This window comes from Corvus brachyrhynchos, unplaced genomic scaffold, assembly GCF_000691975.1.
Source record: "Corvus brachyrhynchos isolate BGI_N302 unplaced genomic scaffold, ASM69197v1 scaffold5, whole genome shotgun sequence".
Lineage (NCBI taxonomy): Eukaryota > Metazoa > Chordata > Aves > Passeriformes > Corvidae > Corvus > Corvus brachyrhynchos.
This window is the reverse complement of record NW_008238321.1, coordinates 5,335,214-5,349,418: the sequence shown is the minus strand read 5'-3', so window position 1 is coordinate 5,349,418 and position 14,205 is coordinate 5,335,214. Positions and strand designations below refer to the sequence as shown.

The following is a 14,205-nucleotide window of genomic DNA, read 5'->3' as shown; positions in this document are numbered from 1 at the left end:
CCACCCTGACCCCTCTGCCTGCCCCTTCTCCCAGAGCCCACCAAAGGTGAAGCAAAGCCTTGTGACTTTACCCCAAGCTTGGAGTCGTTGTGACAGTTCTGGCAGGTGCCCTCCAGGTACACGTAGGAGCTCTTGCTGACCTCGTAAACAGACTGAGCCTTGCAGGAAACACACTCCAGGGACACGATAGGGACTCCTCCCCTCTTGATGAATACCTGGGAAGGCAAGAGGCTCTCCATCAAGAAGGTCTGACACCAAAACACAGACAACAGCCAAGGACACACCCCAGCACCTGGTGCTGCAAGGAGGAATTGCTCTGCACCAGCCTAGTCTGTGCTAAGAAACAGCAGGAAGGGATTCCCAATGGATTTTGGGTCAGATTTAAGCTGCATCTCTGCTCTTACACTGCCCAGTTCTGTCACTGGTTTGCAAGAGCCACCCAACGCCAAACCGGGCTGACCTAGGTCATTCTGGATTTATTTATTTACACTTTTTAACAACATAAATGACTTCTGAAATGTCCCTCTGGTCCCTGGTGCTGAATTCCCAGCAAACCCTGCTTGTGCTGCCAGATGGGGATGGAAGAACCACCTTTTCCAGGGAGCAGCACATTGTTCCAGGCTTTCAGCTGGAATCAAACTGCACATCTCCAGACATCCACCACACCTTCCTGGCAGAGCACTCGCAGAGCTCTAGAGGCACCAGCGGCTCAGACACAACAGCAGTTGAACTCTGACCCCTGTGCTCTGTCTAAATTCCTTTAATCCCTGAAGAAATGGGCTTGTCCAGCACTGGACTGAGCCCTCTGCCTTGGCATAATGAGTGTTATGAATTCAAAGACAGTAATGAAGACATTGTTTAACATGGCAGACTCTTAAAAGGGGACAAATATCCCCCAGCACTGCGCCGGAGTGCGCTGGAGCTCCCTTCATTCCGCCAGTATTTGCAGATTTCCTGCGACACTGGAAGCATTGTTTTGCGCTCCTGCATGGAAACCAGATATTACGGAATGTCCTTGAAAGACTATCAATTTCATTTTTTTTCTTTTCATCCTGCAGCTCTGGTTTCAAAACCAGGCTGTAAGAGTTTCCACTTCCACACTGCGTCCATCTCCAATTGCCAAGCGCACCACAATGGATGTTCCTGACATAAACTGTGCGGGTGCGCTCAGCGTGGGGATTCGTGGGACATAAACAACGTGCACTAAAAAAATCCTCCCTTAAAAAACCTTCCAAGGTGAGAAGAGAGGAACTGTTGACAGTAACATTAAGCACTGGCTCTTAGGAAGCTCTCTGGGTAAAATGAGGGAAGAGCCTGTGGCACGTGAAGAGCTGGGACTGCAGAAGAGCGGGAAAGGAAGTGTCCTTTCTCCTATAGAAACTTCCTTGGGAAAAGGGACTAATTTTTCCCTGTGATGGTGGGGAGGCCCTGGCACAGGCTGCCCAGAGAAGCTGTGGCTGCCCCTGGATCCCTGGGAGTGTCCAAGGCCAGGCTGGACAGGGCTTGGAGCAACGTGGGATAGTGGAAGGTGTCCTTGCCCAAGGCATGGGTGGAACTGGATGATCTTTAAGGTCCCTTCCAACCCAACCATCCCATGACTCTGTGCCTTAGAGATGGCTGTGCCAAGGAGAGAAGGTGACAGCTGTGTGTGGTACGCACGGTTTGGTTGGTGGCCTCGGGACTCATCCCCTCCTTCCTGATGGTGAGGTCGAACGTGTACTCCACATCTGCTTCTAATAGAGCTTTGGATATTGTGACAATTCCTTCCTTGGCACTGAAATTCAGAGAGCACCCTGCAGCCGAGCTCTGCTTGCAAGGAGAAAAGAACTTTCAAACCCTCCTTGGTACGGGTGCACATCGGGTTAGTCCACAGCCAAAACATTCAGGTCCACACAGAGTCACTGCCACAGACCTTGCTGTGCAGTGCCACCACTGGGGTGGGGAAAACAGGGCATGTGTGGACACACATTATCCTACTCTTCAGGTTAGTAAACAGTAGCTGGAATACTCCTATATTTCATCTGAGTTTCAAATTTGTAGTTTACAGCAATTAATTCTTCATTAAATACCTTATAAACATTGCCAAGCAACACAAAAAGCTTATGTTAAACCAACAGGTCCAATCCCCATACACTTCACATTTGCTATTTTGAGACAAAGCTAGAAAACATGACATTGTACAAAGAAAAGAGTTCCTCATTCAATCAAAAATGGTCCTATCAAATCCCATCAGGATTTGCCAGGAGTTCTCCCTTGCTCTTCCATCAGTGCAGGGTCAGACCACGTCAGCACATGAGGACAGTGACCTGCTTGTGACCACAAGCTGTGGTCACTTGACCTCTCCGAAGTCTAACTTTGTCCCATGATGGCATTAGAGACATTTAACTGTTAATGGGAGAGGGACCAGAGCCCTGAGCTGCAGGCTCCGACAGAATATTTCATAATACATAGAATATTTCATAATACAGAATATTTCATAATACATAATACACCACCTACTGTTAATGGGAGAGGGACCAGAGCCCTGAGCTCCCAGACTGCATCAGCAGCTCCTTAACTCCCTCAGCGCATGGAAACAGCAGCACTGACACTGGGAACCAGAGGCCAAATGCCAGGGAAGCAGCAATGCCAATGCCTCCACTTCCAGAGCCAGCCCTTCTGCCTTGCCCAGGGACACTGCACTGCACCACTCCTCACACCAATTTCTGTATCATCATCCCAAGCTGGGAACTCAACCTTTGCAACCCTCCTTCTAGAGCAGCTCTGTTAAAGATGCTCACAAAAGCTTCTCTCGACATCACTTCACCCCAGACAGGTTTGTGGTGGAGCTGGAGCTCCAAAATGGTCACTCTGGCTGTGCAACGCTGCTCTTACCTTGGAGGAGGATGTGCAGGACCACTCGTATAACAACGGGGTCTGCTCCCCGTCATCCAAGTTTGGGTCATAGGATTTCTCCCCATCCAAGATTAAGTCCTGAGTGTTGGACCATACACGGTATGACCCCCCGTCAATGATTGGGACCAGCTTACTCGGGATCACAGTCACATTGGCAAAGATGCTTTTGGACAGCGGGGTGTCTCCAAAGGAGACAATAAACATGAAGCAATAGTTCCCAACTTCCAGGCCAAGCTTCGGGATAACCAGCTGGGGCCTGTTCACGTCGACATTCGGCAGCCGGATCCTGCTAGAGTCATCCAAGTTCATGCAGCTGGGTGCTTGGTAGATCTCCCACAGGTGCTCTGTCTGGTACTTGATGCACCCTCGGAGGTCAATCTGTGCCTCCAGATAGTTCCTCTGGGATCTCTTCATAACCACCTGCGGTGGCAGGGCCAACTCCACCTCAGGCTCCTCACACTCCAGAACTTTGACGGTGACCGTGAGCTGGGCTATGAAGAAACTGATGAGATTGGTGGCATTCACCTCCACCAGGTAATCCCCGGGGCTCAGGTAAGAATAGTTGGCCACTGCAACCCTGGTGGTTTGAGTGGAAGAGCCATCCCCAAAGCTCCACAAGAACTCAACGCTCCTGCTGCTGGGCACCACTGTGGCTTCAAACAGGGCCGTCCTGTTGACAAAGGCATTGGTGGCACTGAGGGACACCTGGACTATGGGGTCTTGCACCTGGATGGTTCTGGTGATGTTGATCCTTCCCAAGTCATTGAAGGCAATGAGGTGGATCTCCAGCAGCCCTGCAGCTTCTGGAGTGTAGGAAACGCTCTCTCCTGATGCAGCAACCACGGACCGGCCTCGTTCTTTCCACAGGCAGAACTGCCAGGAGAAGGACACGCGGGAGCCGCTCCCCACGCGGGCACTGAAGCTCTTCTCCGTGCCCGTGGGAATGCCCTCCTCGCAGCAGTTCAGGAGCCTAATGTCCTGGATGGGCTCCAGGACAGAGATGAGCACCTGGGCGTGGGCAATGCTGATCTGGTTCTGCACAGTCACAGTCACCAGATAATCACCGCTCTTGGTGAACTCATGGGTGTACCTGGAGCTGTTGAGCACCACGGAGTAGTCCCCACTAATGCTCACCAGGTAACTCACAGAGGTACCTGACAGCATCCTGATCTCAAACGTGACCTGTTCCCCTGGCTCCAACACCTTCTTGCTGGCGACGACTTCCAGACCTTGAATCCTGTCCAGCACCGAGATGTTCCTGCTGGCCAGAGCCCAGCTTATGTCGTTGGATGCGTTCAGATGGACCGTGTACAACCCTGCTGTAGGGAATGTGACTGCCACGGACTGGCCACTCAATGTGCCATTTGGCACCTCCCACAGCCACGTCACTTCAGTCCCCCTCTGCAGCTCCCCCTCAAAGACCACTGTGGAGCCTGAGGAGACATACCTACAGTCCAGCTCTGCTGTCCCTATACTCAGCCCCTCGATGACCTCCTCCACACAGACAGAAACTGTGGCATTGGTTGAATTCAGCTTGTTTTCTGCTCCAACGATGACCTCAATCATTCCAGGGCTTTGGAAGGAGTGTATAATAAAGGGTTCAGAGGTGACAGGAGAGGAGCCGTCCTCCAGGTACCACACGTACGTGACGCCAGTGCCACTGGTTATGGTGGTACTTATGTTCACAGAGGCATTAATAGCAGCTGGGTTGGGGAAGGCGAAGGGCTTTAGGACACCAAGGCTTTCAATGAACTCCAGTGTCCTGTTAGCAGTGGCACAGCCCAGCATGTTGGTGGCCTTCAGGTAGACAGTGTAGTTCCCAGCTTCCAGGATGCTCAAGGGGAAGGTTTTCCCAGTGAAGGTCTGCACAGCATTGCCATCCCGTTGGACCACCCAGCTGTAGGAGATGTTTGTGCCCTCTCTCACCACGGCCTGCAAATGGAGTGTTTTGTTAGTTGGGAAATACATGTCCTCCACCAGGTCACTGCTGGCCACCTGCAGGCCCTCAATCTGCTCCAGGACGTAGACGTAGATGCTGTCCTGCAGCGAGCTGATCTTGTTCTCTGCCGTCACAATGACGTTGAATGTGCCCACGGAGCGGAAGGTGTAGGAAATGGTGGAGGAGCCTTGGATAGGAGTGCAGCGATCGCAGAGGATCCACGAGTAGCGGATGGCTGTGCCAGCCACCAGCGTGGCTACAAAGCTCACGGAGCCATTCAGTGGCACCACTGTCCTGCTGGCATTGACGGTCAGGCCAAAGAGACGCCGTTTCACGGTGATGTCGATGGCAGTCTCGTTGGAGCTCACATCGTTCTGCCCCATCACTGTAACGCTGTAGTGGCCTGTGCTGTTGTAGGAGTGGGTGGCCACTTGCCCAGGCTGGACAGTGCCATCCCCAAAGTCCCAGCAGTAACTCACTTTGGTTCCATTCATGCTGGCAGAGAACAGGTAGATCTGGTTCACCTCCAGAACATCTGTCCCGTTATATTCAATCTTTGCAACCCCAACTGGCTCCTGGACCTCCACAAATGCCGTGTCATTGTTGAAAGAGACATTGTTGGAGACGGTCACCGTGACCAGGAAGACCCCTGTGTTCTTGTAGGTGTAGGTCACTTCAGTCCCACTTGACCTGGTGGATTCGTTGTTGCCGAAATTCCAGCGGTAGCGGTACTGGTAGGGAGGCACGGCACTGACCTGGAAGGTGGTCTCTTCCCCGAGCCTCACGAAGTGCTTGGAAGGCAGGAGGGTGACATTGAGGATCTCCGGCTCCACACAGACACTGGTGAAATAGTGAGCCTTGTTAAAGCTGCTGGAGAGGGTCAGGGACAGCGGGAACGTCCCGCTCCGGGTGAAGTTGTGCATCACCACAGGGTCCCCACTGACTGTGACATTGGACGAGCCATCTCCAAAAGTCCAGTCAAAGACGTACTCCTCAGGATTCCCTGTCACATAGGCAGTGAGCTGCACATCCGGGTGCTCCAGGATGCAAGAAGTGGGCTCTATTCTGAGTACTTCCAGGACAAATATCCGGACAGGAACCACCTGGGAGACAGAGTTCACAGGATTCACAGCTGTCACGTTCACGGTGCAGTTGATGTCCTTTATGTACATGTGTTCCACCACTGGCACCTGACTCCTCAGCACTGTCCCGTCCCCCATGTCAAATGTCCAGGTGATGCTGTCCCCAGTCTGAACAGAAGCGTTAATGGTGACGGCTGCTCCCAGCTCTGTGGCCTCGTCCGCAGAAACGCGGAGCCCCGTTATCTCCTCAAACACCTGGTAGCACTCCACGGTCTCCACGCTGCTCACGGTGTTGTTGGCTGTCACGGTGACGTTGTACACCCCTCTGCGGGGGTAGCTGTAGGTCACGGTGGGCTGGATCTCCGTGAGCAGGGAGGACCCGTCCCCGAAGTCCCACGTGTACACGACCCCATACGGGGACGGCAGAGGAGTGGCTCGGAAGGTGACCAGCCGGCCCACAACCAAAACATCCTCCTCTGCCTCCACCTTCACATCGATCAGGTAACTGTGGACGTGAACTGGGCTCAGGTGGGTGAGGTTCTCGTACTGGTTGGACACAACAACCATCAGGGCATATTCTCCTGCATTGGGAGAGAGCAGAACAAGGGCAGTGTGAGGACATGCCTGTCAACAGCTTCTCAGTGCTGTGGGGGGTGTGACAGGGCTGCAGGGGACACTCTGCTCCTGTGCTGTGCACACCCTGGGCTGCCCTGCTCTATTTTTTTCAGGAATTACAGCAGGTCATGTGTGTGGGGATCAAACACCAAGAAAGGAGCCAGTCCAACAGGTAGAGAGAAAAGATTTTCTTTCTGCTCACCCACAGAACAGACCCTCCCTGCTGCCCACCCCTCCCACCGGCCCGGTGCTTGCCTGCCCCTCCCTCATCCTTCTGCTGAGACTGCCCAAAAAGGGGCTGTGTGTGGTGGACCTGCTTCTTACAGAGTGGCCAAACTTCCCCGGGAAATGGAGTTATAGAGGATGGCAACTGCTGTTTGCTCAGGAACGAGGCAATGACTTCCAAGCTCTGGTTTTATTGGAAGGTGCCTCGTACACCCCTCACACCAAAAATGCCTGAGCCCCTTCTTCCCCAAAGAACTTTGTTGAGCATACCTGGGTCTTGGTAGATGTGTGAAACGTTGTGCTCAATGACAACCTCATGGACATTGGGATCAGGAACAAGGAAAGACTTGTTGTAGGGAGGTTTGAACAGATATGTCTCCTGGACACCATCTCCAAAATCCCACCTGGATAAACAGGCAAACCATGTTACACTGCACAACAGGAGAATCATGGAAATCCCAGAGGAACCCTTTCAGGTCAGGGCTGGGTTTTCAAAAAAAAACATAGGAAGCAGAATGTGAAGTATCAAAGCAGTAGCTGTGCTGAGAGGAGCACAGCACTGGGAAGAAGAGGAAGAACCCAAATTAAAGCAGTGTTGTAACACTTCAAAAGAAAAGGATTTCAGCCTGAATGACAGATATGTGACTAGCCCCCACTCACAGGGATTTCACACTAACTAAAGAGCAGCTGAGATGGATCAGCTGGCCCTGGGAAGAGAAACAGTGCAGGAAAGGTAAGATGTGCACAGAAAGATCTTAAGTTTGGGCAAGCAGCAAAGGACTCACAGGAACAGAGCCTCCACAGCCGAGTCCACGTGAACCCTGGCGCTGAGCTCCACGCTGCTGTTCTGGGGCAGCACTGGCAGGATGCCCACCACGCTCAGGTTCTTCATCCTGTTCATCATCTCCACCGTCACGTTGTAGTTGACTGTGAAGTTGCTGACGTGGTTGGAGGCGGTGAGCTGGGAAGGACAGTGGGACAAAGAATGGGTTTGGGACCCGTTGTGGGGATCACCCTCTGAGTGGGGCTTTTCTGGACTGAAGAAGCACCACCAGGTAGGTAAGCAGGTCAGGGCAGAGAGAGTGGCCACATCTTCACCACTACAGCCAGTCCAAGGAAGGACTGGTGCTACAGCAAGAGGACGAGGAGAGGAGTTTCTCATCCTGAGGCTCCTCTGGCTCTGAACTTGCCAGCTGCCCCTTTGCCTGCTCCAATGTGCCCTGCAGCTCCAGCTGCTGAGCACAGGCACCTGCTGCCCCAACGGGACAAGAGCCATCCAATTTCCTCAGGACGGTGGCAGAAAAGTGGCTTCAAGCACAGCGGGGATGGGAGAGGCTCATAAAACCAAGCACACGAAGTGCAGCTCCAGGATCCCAGTGTGGTGGGCACAGAGAGGGAGAACAAGGCTGGGCAGACGAGGGAAAGGGACACAAGGGACTGAAGAGACATGACAGAAGTAGAGCAGAACCCTCAAGATCTTCTAGGCATGTAACACTGACAAAGCATCTTCCCCTTCTCACCCGCAGGAGAGCTGAGCTGCTGGCAGAGGGATCCTTCAAACCCACTGGAACAGACCTCCCACCCCAGCAGGTAAGAGAAGCTCGTGTCTAGGCTTCTGTGGATCTGCTGCACCAAACCCAGAGCCCCCCAGGCTAATGGCACCTTGGCAGCTCTGTAAGTGAAAGCAGCCCAGGCCCTCAGCACAGTGCTTCACCCAGCAAATTAGTGCTGCACCAAGCAAATTAGTGCGAGCGTGGCCTAGGGGCTGGGCTGGTGTCTGCTCAGGAAGTCGAGTCACCCTGAGAGCAGATCCAGCACCTTGGACCAGAGCAAACTCTGCAGGGCATGACACACAAAGATATTCTGGCCAGAGATATTCCTGGTCCACAAGAGACACCTCCCTTGGCCCAGACTCCGCTCCATCCTTCTGGGGTCATGGCAAAACCCAGCATTCCAGTCTGCATCAGGAGAAAGAGAACAGGACAGAGAACACAGGAGCTCGTGGGAGAAGCTTTGTCCTGCCTATGGAAGTCTTATGATGCATCCTGCCTCTTCCAGGTTCTGAATCCAGATCTCCTGTCTGCCAGGGCAGGGGCTCCCTGCTAATTCCAGCTAGGGAGGAGGAGGAAACACAGACACTCCATGAACAGAAAGGGGAACTTGGAGAAAAGAGAAGAGAGCAAAGAGGAGGAACACAGCGAAGTAATGTAAGAGTGGAAGAAACTATTTGCATTTGCAAGAGCAGCTCAGTGAGAAATAGCAGACGAGCACAGTGAAAACCTCAACTCAACTCTGCCTTCTCTCCCTGCTGCCTTTCCTGAGGAGTTTGTGGGATGAGATGGAAACCCAGGGGTGAAATGGTATCATGGGAAAGGCCTTGGCTTACCGAAAGCTTGTACACAGCTGGGCTTTGGTAGATAACGTTGAAGACAACATTGTAAAAAGTGAAAGATGGCTTATCATCTACTGTCCATCGGAAAGTCACATCTGACCCAGCCTCCATCACAGGGATGTAGCTCTGAAAGGCACGAGAACATTTCACACTAGTGCAAGAGAAAAGCATTCCCAGCACTTCCCAGGAGATCTCCAGTTAAACTGGAGAGGAAGCAGAGCCAGACTGGGAGGCCCCCACACCTGCAGTGCCCTCAGAGCATGGCAGAGAGGTGACAGATCATCTGTGGCTCTGCTGCTGATGGAGAAATGCAGACCCTGACTTCATAAATCCCCAGCAGAGCTGGGAGCAGACCCCACACTCCCTGCTCCCACAGCCCAGCACTCCGCTCCTGTGATCAGGTCTCTCTTGCTAACTAAAAAACCTTCTGAAATCTCTGCAGAAACAGCCTGGCTTTAGCTACACCTGTAAGCTGAGCCTCTGACCCTCGTCCAGGGATGGTGCCTGACCCAAAGGCTGAAGGGGTTGGACAGGGCAGGTCCCTCACTCCAGCAGTGCCTCCTGAGCAGCCTGTGGCAGCAGGAAGGGTGAGACTGAGAGGTGCAGGCACAGGATCTGCCAGAAGCAGCCAGAGCTTGTACAGAGCATTTGGGGCAGTTACTGAGCAGCTTCCCAGGGCTGTAGCTCTGGGGATGGGGGACTGGAGAAAACAAGACTGCAAACACCAGAGGAACTCGAAGACTTGGAGGGGCGAACCATTTTTACAGCTTCATCCAGCTGATGTAAGGATTTAGCAGAGCAAATCTAAACACCTCAAGGACCGACTACCTCAACAAGGCAAAACAAGGTAAATACTGGCCTTTCCTAACACCCCTGGTGTCCCGGGAAACTGGACAGACAGTATTCTCTTGCAGGAGGCACTGTCTTACCTCGGGGGGTCCAAGGGGATGTGCAGCTGAGCTGCCTTCCTGCTGGAGAGCAGCAGCGCTGGTGCCACATGCTGTGTCTGCAGCAGTGCGGGCAGCACGGCCTGGCAGCTTAGCAGCAAGCAGTGCTCCCCTACCCCACCACCCCCCGAGCCAAACACACCCCTGACAGCTACAGGCGAGGGCTAAACCCACGAGGGATAGGTTCAGAGCAGCAGCCAACACTCACCACCCGTGTGTTCACCAGCACTCTGCTCTCGGGGTCGGGAGTGGCCCTCAGCCCGCGGATGGGCTCCTCCACCTTCACCGTGACCGTGATGTTCTGGGAGCTCACTGCGTTCTCCGCAACGAGCACGTGGGTGCTGACGCCCTCCCCGAGGCCACCCAGCTGCACCACAGCAAACCAGGTGTCGTTGGTCTCCCTGGCACACAGCAGGGCCACGGCCGCCGGACAGGTCGCCACGAAGGGCACAGTGCGGTTGTCCCCCAGCCAGCTGGCAGTGGCGTTGACCCCCGAGGACAGCTTGACCACGAGCGTGGTGTGGTTGGTGGGCAGGTACACCCTGGAGCCCTGGGGGGCGGGGTGGATGACGCGCAGGCCGGACACCCGGGAGGCCACCCGGAAGCTGCAGGAGAGGTTGGCACTGAAGACCCCGTTGTCCACGCTGGCTCGGACCGTGTAGTGACCGGGGTGCTCCAGCCCTGCGTTGTGGGGGCTGAGCACTGGCACCAGCTGCTCCTCGGCGTAGCGCACCCAGACAGAGCACACGGTGCTGTTTGTCCTGGGGGGATCCACGGAGCCGTCGGACGGGCCCGGTGCCCACTCGGAGGAGTTCCTTCTGTACACGGAGGTGGCACTGGGGTGGCACTGGAGGAACGACCCCGAGCTTGCATTGTGCTGGATACTGAAAACATCCCCAGCCCTGACAAAGATGTTTTCTTTTCTGAATGTGACCTGCAGAGAGAGGAGACATTCTTGGATTAATGCCTCACGTTAAGAGCATTCACCCCCAACTTCTGCCCAGGCAAAATGCTGGATTTCCTGCCAGGTGGGAACCAACAGAAATGGTGCAGATCCCAACACAGCACGGGGAGACCTTTCAGCACTCCACCCTCCTTGGCCTCTCTGAATCAAATGTGCCAACACAGAAATCAGCTTTATGCTCCATCTCCACTGTGTTAATGCCACAGGAACAGCCCATGGAATCTGCACAGCCTTTTCATGGAATCATGGAATGGTCTGGGTGGGAAAGGAGCTTAAAGCCCATCATGTTCCATCCCTGGCCATGGGCAGAAACACCTTCCACTATCCCAGGTTGCTCTAAGCCCTGCCCAACCTGGCCTTGGACACTTCCAGGGATCCAGGGGCAGCCACAGCTTCTCTGGGCAACCTGTGCCAACTGCTTTTGACCCTTCTGACCAACTGTGCTTGGCACAGGGGACTACAGGGAAACCATGGCCCATGTGACACTGGGCACATTCCGGTGGACTTCAGTGGCTCCATCTGCCAAAGGGGAACAACCCAAACTTACCCAAAGCCCTCAGGAGAAAACTGCCCCACATACTCACTGGTTACAGCAGTAAACACTGACCTGATACTGGGAAGAGGGGCCAGCTGGTACTGTAAAGAGGAATTCCTTGAGGAGTTCATAGCTGGGCTGGCTGTCGTTGGGCTGCAGGGACCCAGGGGCAGGGCTGCTGCCAAAGGAACTGTTAGCACACTCAGTCCCATTGCAGCAGTTGTTGTGGGATGAGCACAAATTCGTCAAAGGACACCACTGGAAACCAGGAGGACATTCCAGCAGGGTCCAGTTCCCGTCATCCTGAGCGCTGGGGAATGGTTCTGTAGCATTGTTTTCCTCCTGGCAGTCTGGAAGTAGTGAAAGAGAAATCAGTGATCACCACTCTGATGAGTTACACTACTAATGCACTTCTTTGCTCCAAATTCACCATTTTTTCCACTTTGATGATGGCTCCATTCTTAGTAAAAGCTGCAACTGCAGCACATCCTGGTGCTATGTAAGGGTCCAGTTTTACTGCAAAAATCCACCAAGATCATTAAAGCCAAAGCTGTCTCTTTTCCAGTGAGAACGTACCAATTTGCACTCTGAAAGGATCTGTGCTCCAGCAAAAGCAAGTCCAAGTGAAAGCAAGAGCTGGCCTTGACATTGAAAACACATTAAGCAACTTTTCTGAAGTTAATGTTTCCATGTCAAAGTATCAGCTTGTCAGTGTCAAAAAAGATCCTTTTGTAACCAGCCAACCCTACAGCTACAACAAACATTCTGCTGCAGAATTAATTGTTGCCAAAACTGTGACTGTTGGGCTGTTGTACAAGGAGTAAATGGCTTTTTAGATTATCTCATCCATCAAGAAGAATGGGCTCAGGAAAATGTTCTTCCTTGTTAACCCGTGGGGCCAGATGGACCAGAACACATTCCCATTTGACATGAGTTTTCACAAAGTAAAAAGTACAGCTCAGAAGATTAATGAGCTTCTACACATGGTCCTTACACTCACATTCTCCTCATGCATTTAGAGACATTTCTCCCTCTATTATTTTCTCCAGGATAACCACTTCTCCAAGACTTTCCAACCCTACTTGTTGATCCTGCACTTTAATCTCAAAAAAAAGAACCAAATCTCTGAGTGCTTAAGGTCAGAGGACCAGAGGGGCCACAAGGCCAGACCCAGTTTGATGGTGTCACCTCCAACAATCCCACAAGTGTCGAGGAGAAGCCTCACCTTCCCCATCCATCGGTCTGTGCAGCCGGAACCTCACTTGGACAGGCTGGTGCAGCTCCTGTGTCACAAACTCCAGGGCAGTGAGAAATCCCTGGTGCCTGAACACCAGCTCCGGGAACTCCAGCACCTGCAGAACATGCACAGCTCTCACCTGCCCATGTCCCCAGGGATCCCTGGGCAGCAGCAGGATGAGAAAAACCCTCTCACCTCCTCAGCCTGCCATGGAGCTGCCGGCACAGCTTCACTCACGTTCCTCACGGCCTCGTGTGTGGCGAACACAGCGTCTCCCTCAAAGAAGTTTTCGGCATTTAGGAGAACTCCTGTTTACAAAGGAAATATTTGAACAAAGCCCATGAGACTCAGCAAGGCCTGAGGCCATTCCCTCCACCCTGTGAAGCTGCAGCAGGGCTTGGACCGCTCAGGAGTCTGTCCAGCTGTACTGGAGGAGCAGCTCTATAATCCTGTACCTTCCTTCTTCTTATAGGTGTCTTGATTTCTTTCTCATCCAGCACAAATAACATTTTCATTTGCAATGTTCAGCAATTTTGACTTCTAGGAACTGTGCAAGTAATTCTCCCTTCCAACAACTAATGATTTGCTTGGAATTTCTGAGCACAAGGAATTTCTGAGCATTCCTCATCCTCCCTGTGCCCCTGGACTTTGTGGGAAATGTGGCCGTGACCAGCTGGTTTCCAGCAGTGGCAAACACTTGTGGCTCTCTGGGGACTGGGCTGCTGCCCCCCTGACCAGGCCAGTGGCCTCTCTGGCCATGGCTTTTCCTTCTTCCCTAAATCTTCTGCCCCGTTTCACGTCCATTCTACTTCTTTTTCTTACTCCCTACACCGGTGTAGAAGGTTTGGGAAGCTGCATACCCATAAACCCGGAGAGCACACACCACATCACACCTCACCTCATCATCTTTTGAGCCACCCCAGCATCTCCCAGATGACACAATGAAGGACACTGGGCCACCAAGGCAGCACCATGGCCTCAGATCCTGGCAGCAGCCAAGACTGCTCAAATAAGAGGGAAAAGCTATTTCCAGTGCTTTGCCTTAGACCTTTGCTCCTCTCTCTCCTTCTGATGGCAAAGACTGGAATAAACCAAACTCTTCCTTTTGGGCTAAAGTTGGCTTTCTGGAAGTTGGGTTTGGGAATACTGTTGCAAGTCACACTTGTTTTTTGGCGATGGCCTGGATGAGCCTCTCCGTGCAGTGCCAGTGAGGGGACACCAGCCCACCCTCGGTGCCAGCAGGGCAAGCAGAGCCCACCTTGTGGCTTGTACTCGCAGACGTAGCTGTGCTTGGCCATGCACAGGTCCGTGTTGCACTGGCCCGTCGGGCCCATCCGCACGCAGTGGTCAGCGTTGGAGGGATGGGGTTCTCCT

General features: G+C 53.1%; 1 protein-coding gene across 1 annotated transcript in view; it reads right to left on the bottom strand.

The window, feature by feature from the left end:
- Window positions 1-14,205, bottom strand: part of PKD1 (polycystin 1, transient receptor potential channel interacting) — a 39,550-nt gene that overhangs the window by 24,062 nt on the left and 1,283 nt on the right. The window contains exons 2-12 of the mRNA XM_017734267.1: window positions 14,090-14,203; window positions 13,027-13,139; window positions 12,820-12,946; window positions 11,667-11,944; window positions 10,304-11,029; window positions 9,143-9,274; window positions 7,542-7,717; window positions 7,027-7,160; window positions 2,875-6,497; window positions 1,660-1,806; window positions 72-215 (exon numbers count right to left, since the gene is read on the bottom strand). Of these exons, the coding sequence (XP_017589756.1) occupies window positions 72-215; window positions 1,660-1,806; window positions 2,875-6,497; window positions 7,027-7,160; window positions 7,542-7,717; window positions 9,143-9,274; window positions 10,304-11,029; window positions 11,667-11,944; window positions 12,820-12,946; window positions 13,027-13,139; window positions 14,090-14,203 (5,714 nt within the window). The remainder of the gene's footprint in view (window positions 1-71; window positions 216-1,659; window positions 1,807-2,874; window positions 6,498-7,026; window positions 7,161-7,541; window positions 7,718-9,142; window positions 9,275-10,303; window positions 11,030-11,666; window positions 11,945-12,819; window positions 12,947-13,026; window positions 13,140-14,089; window positions 14,204-14,205) is intronic.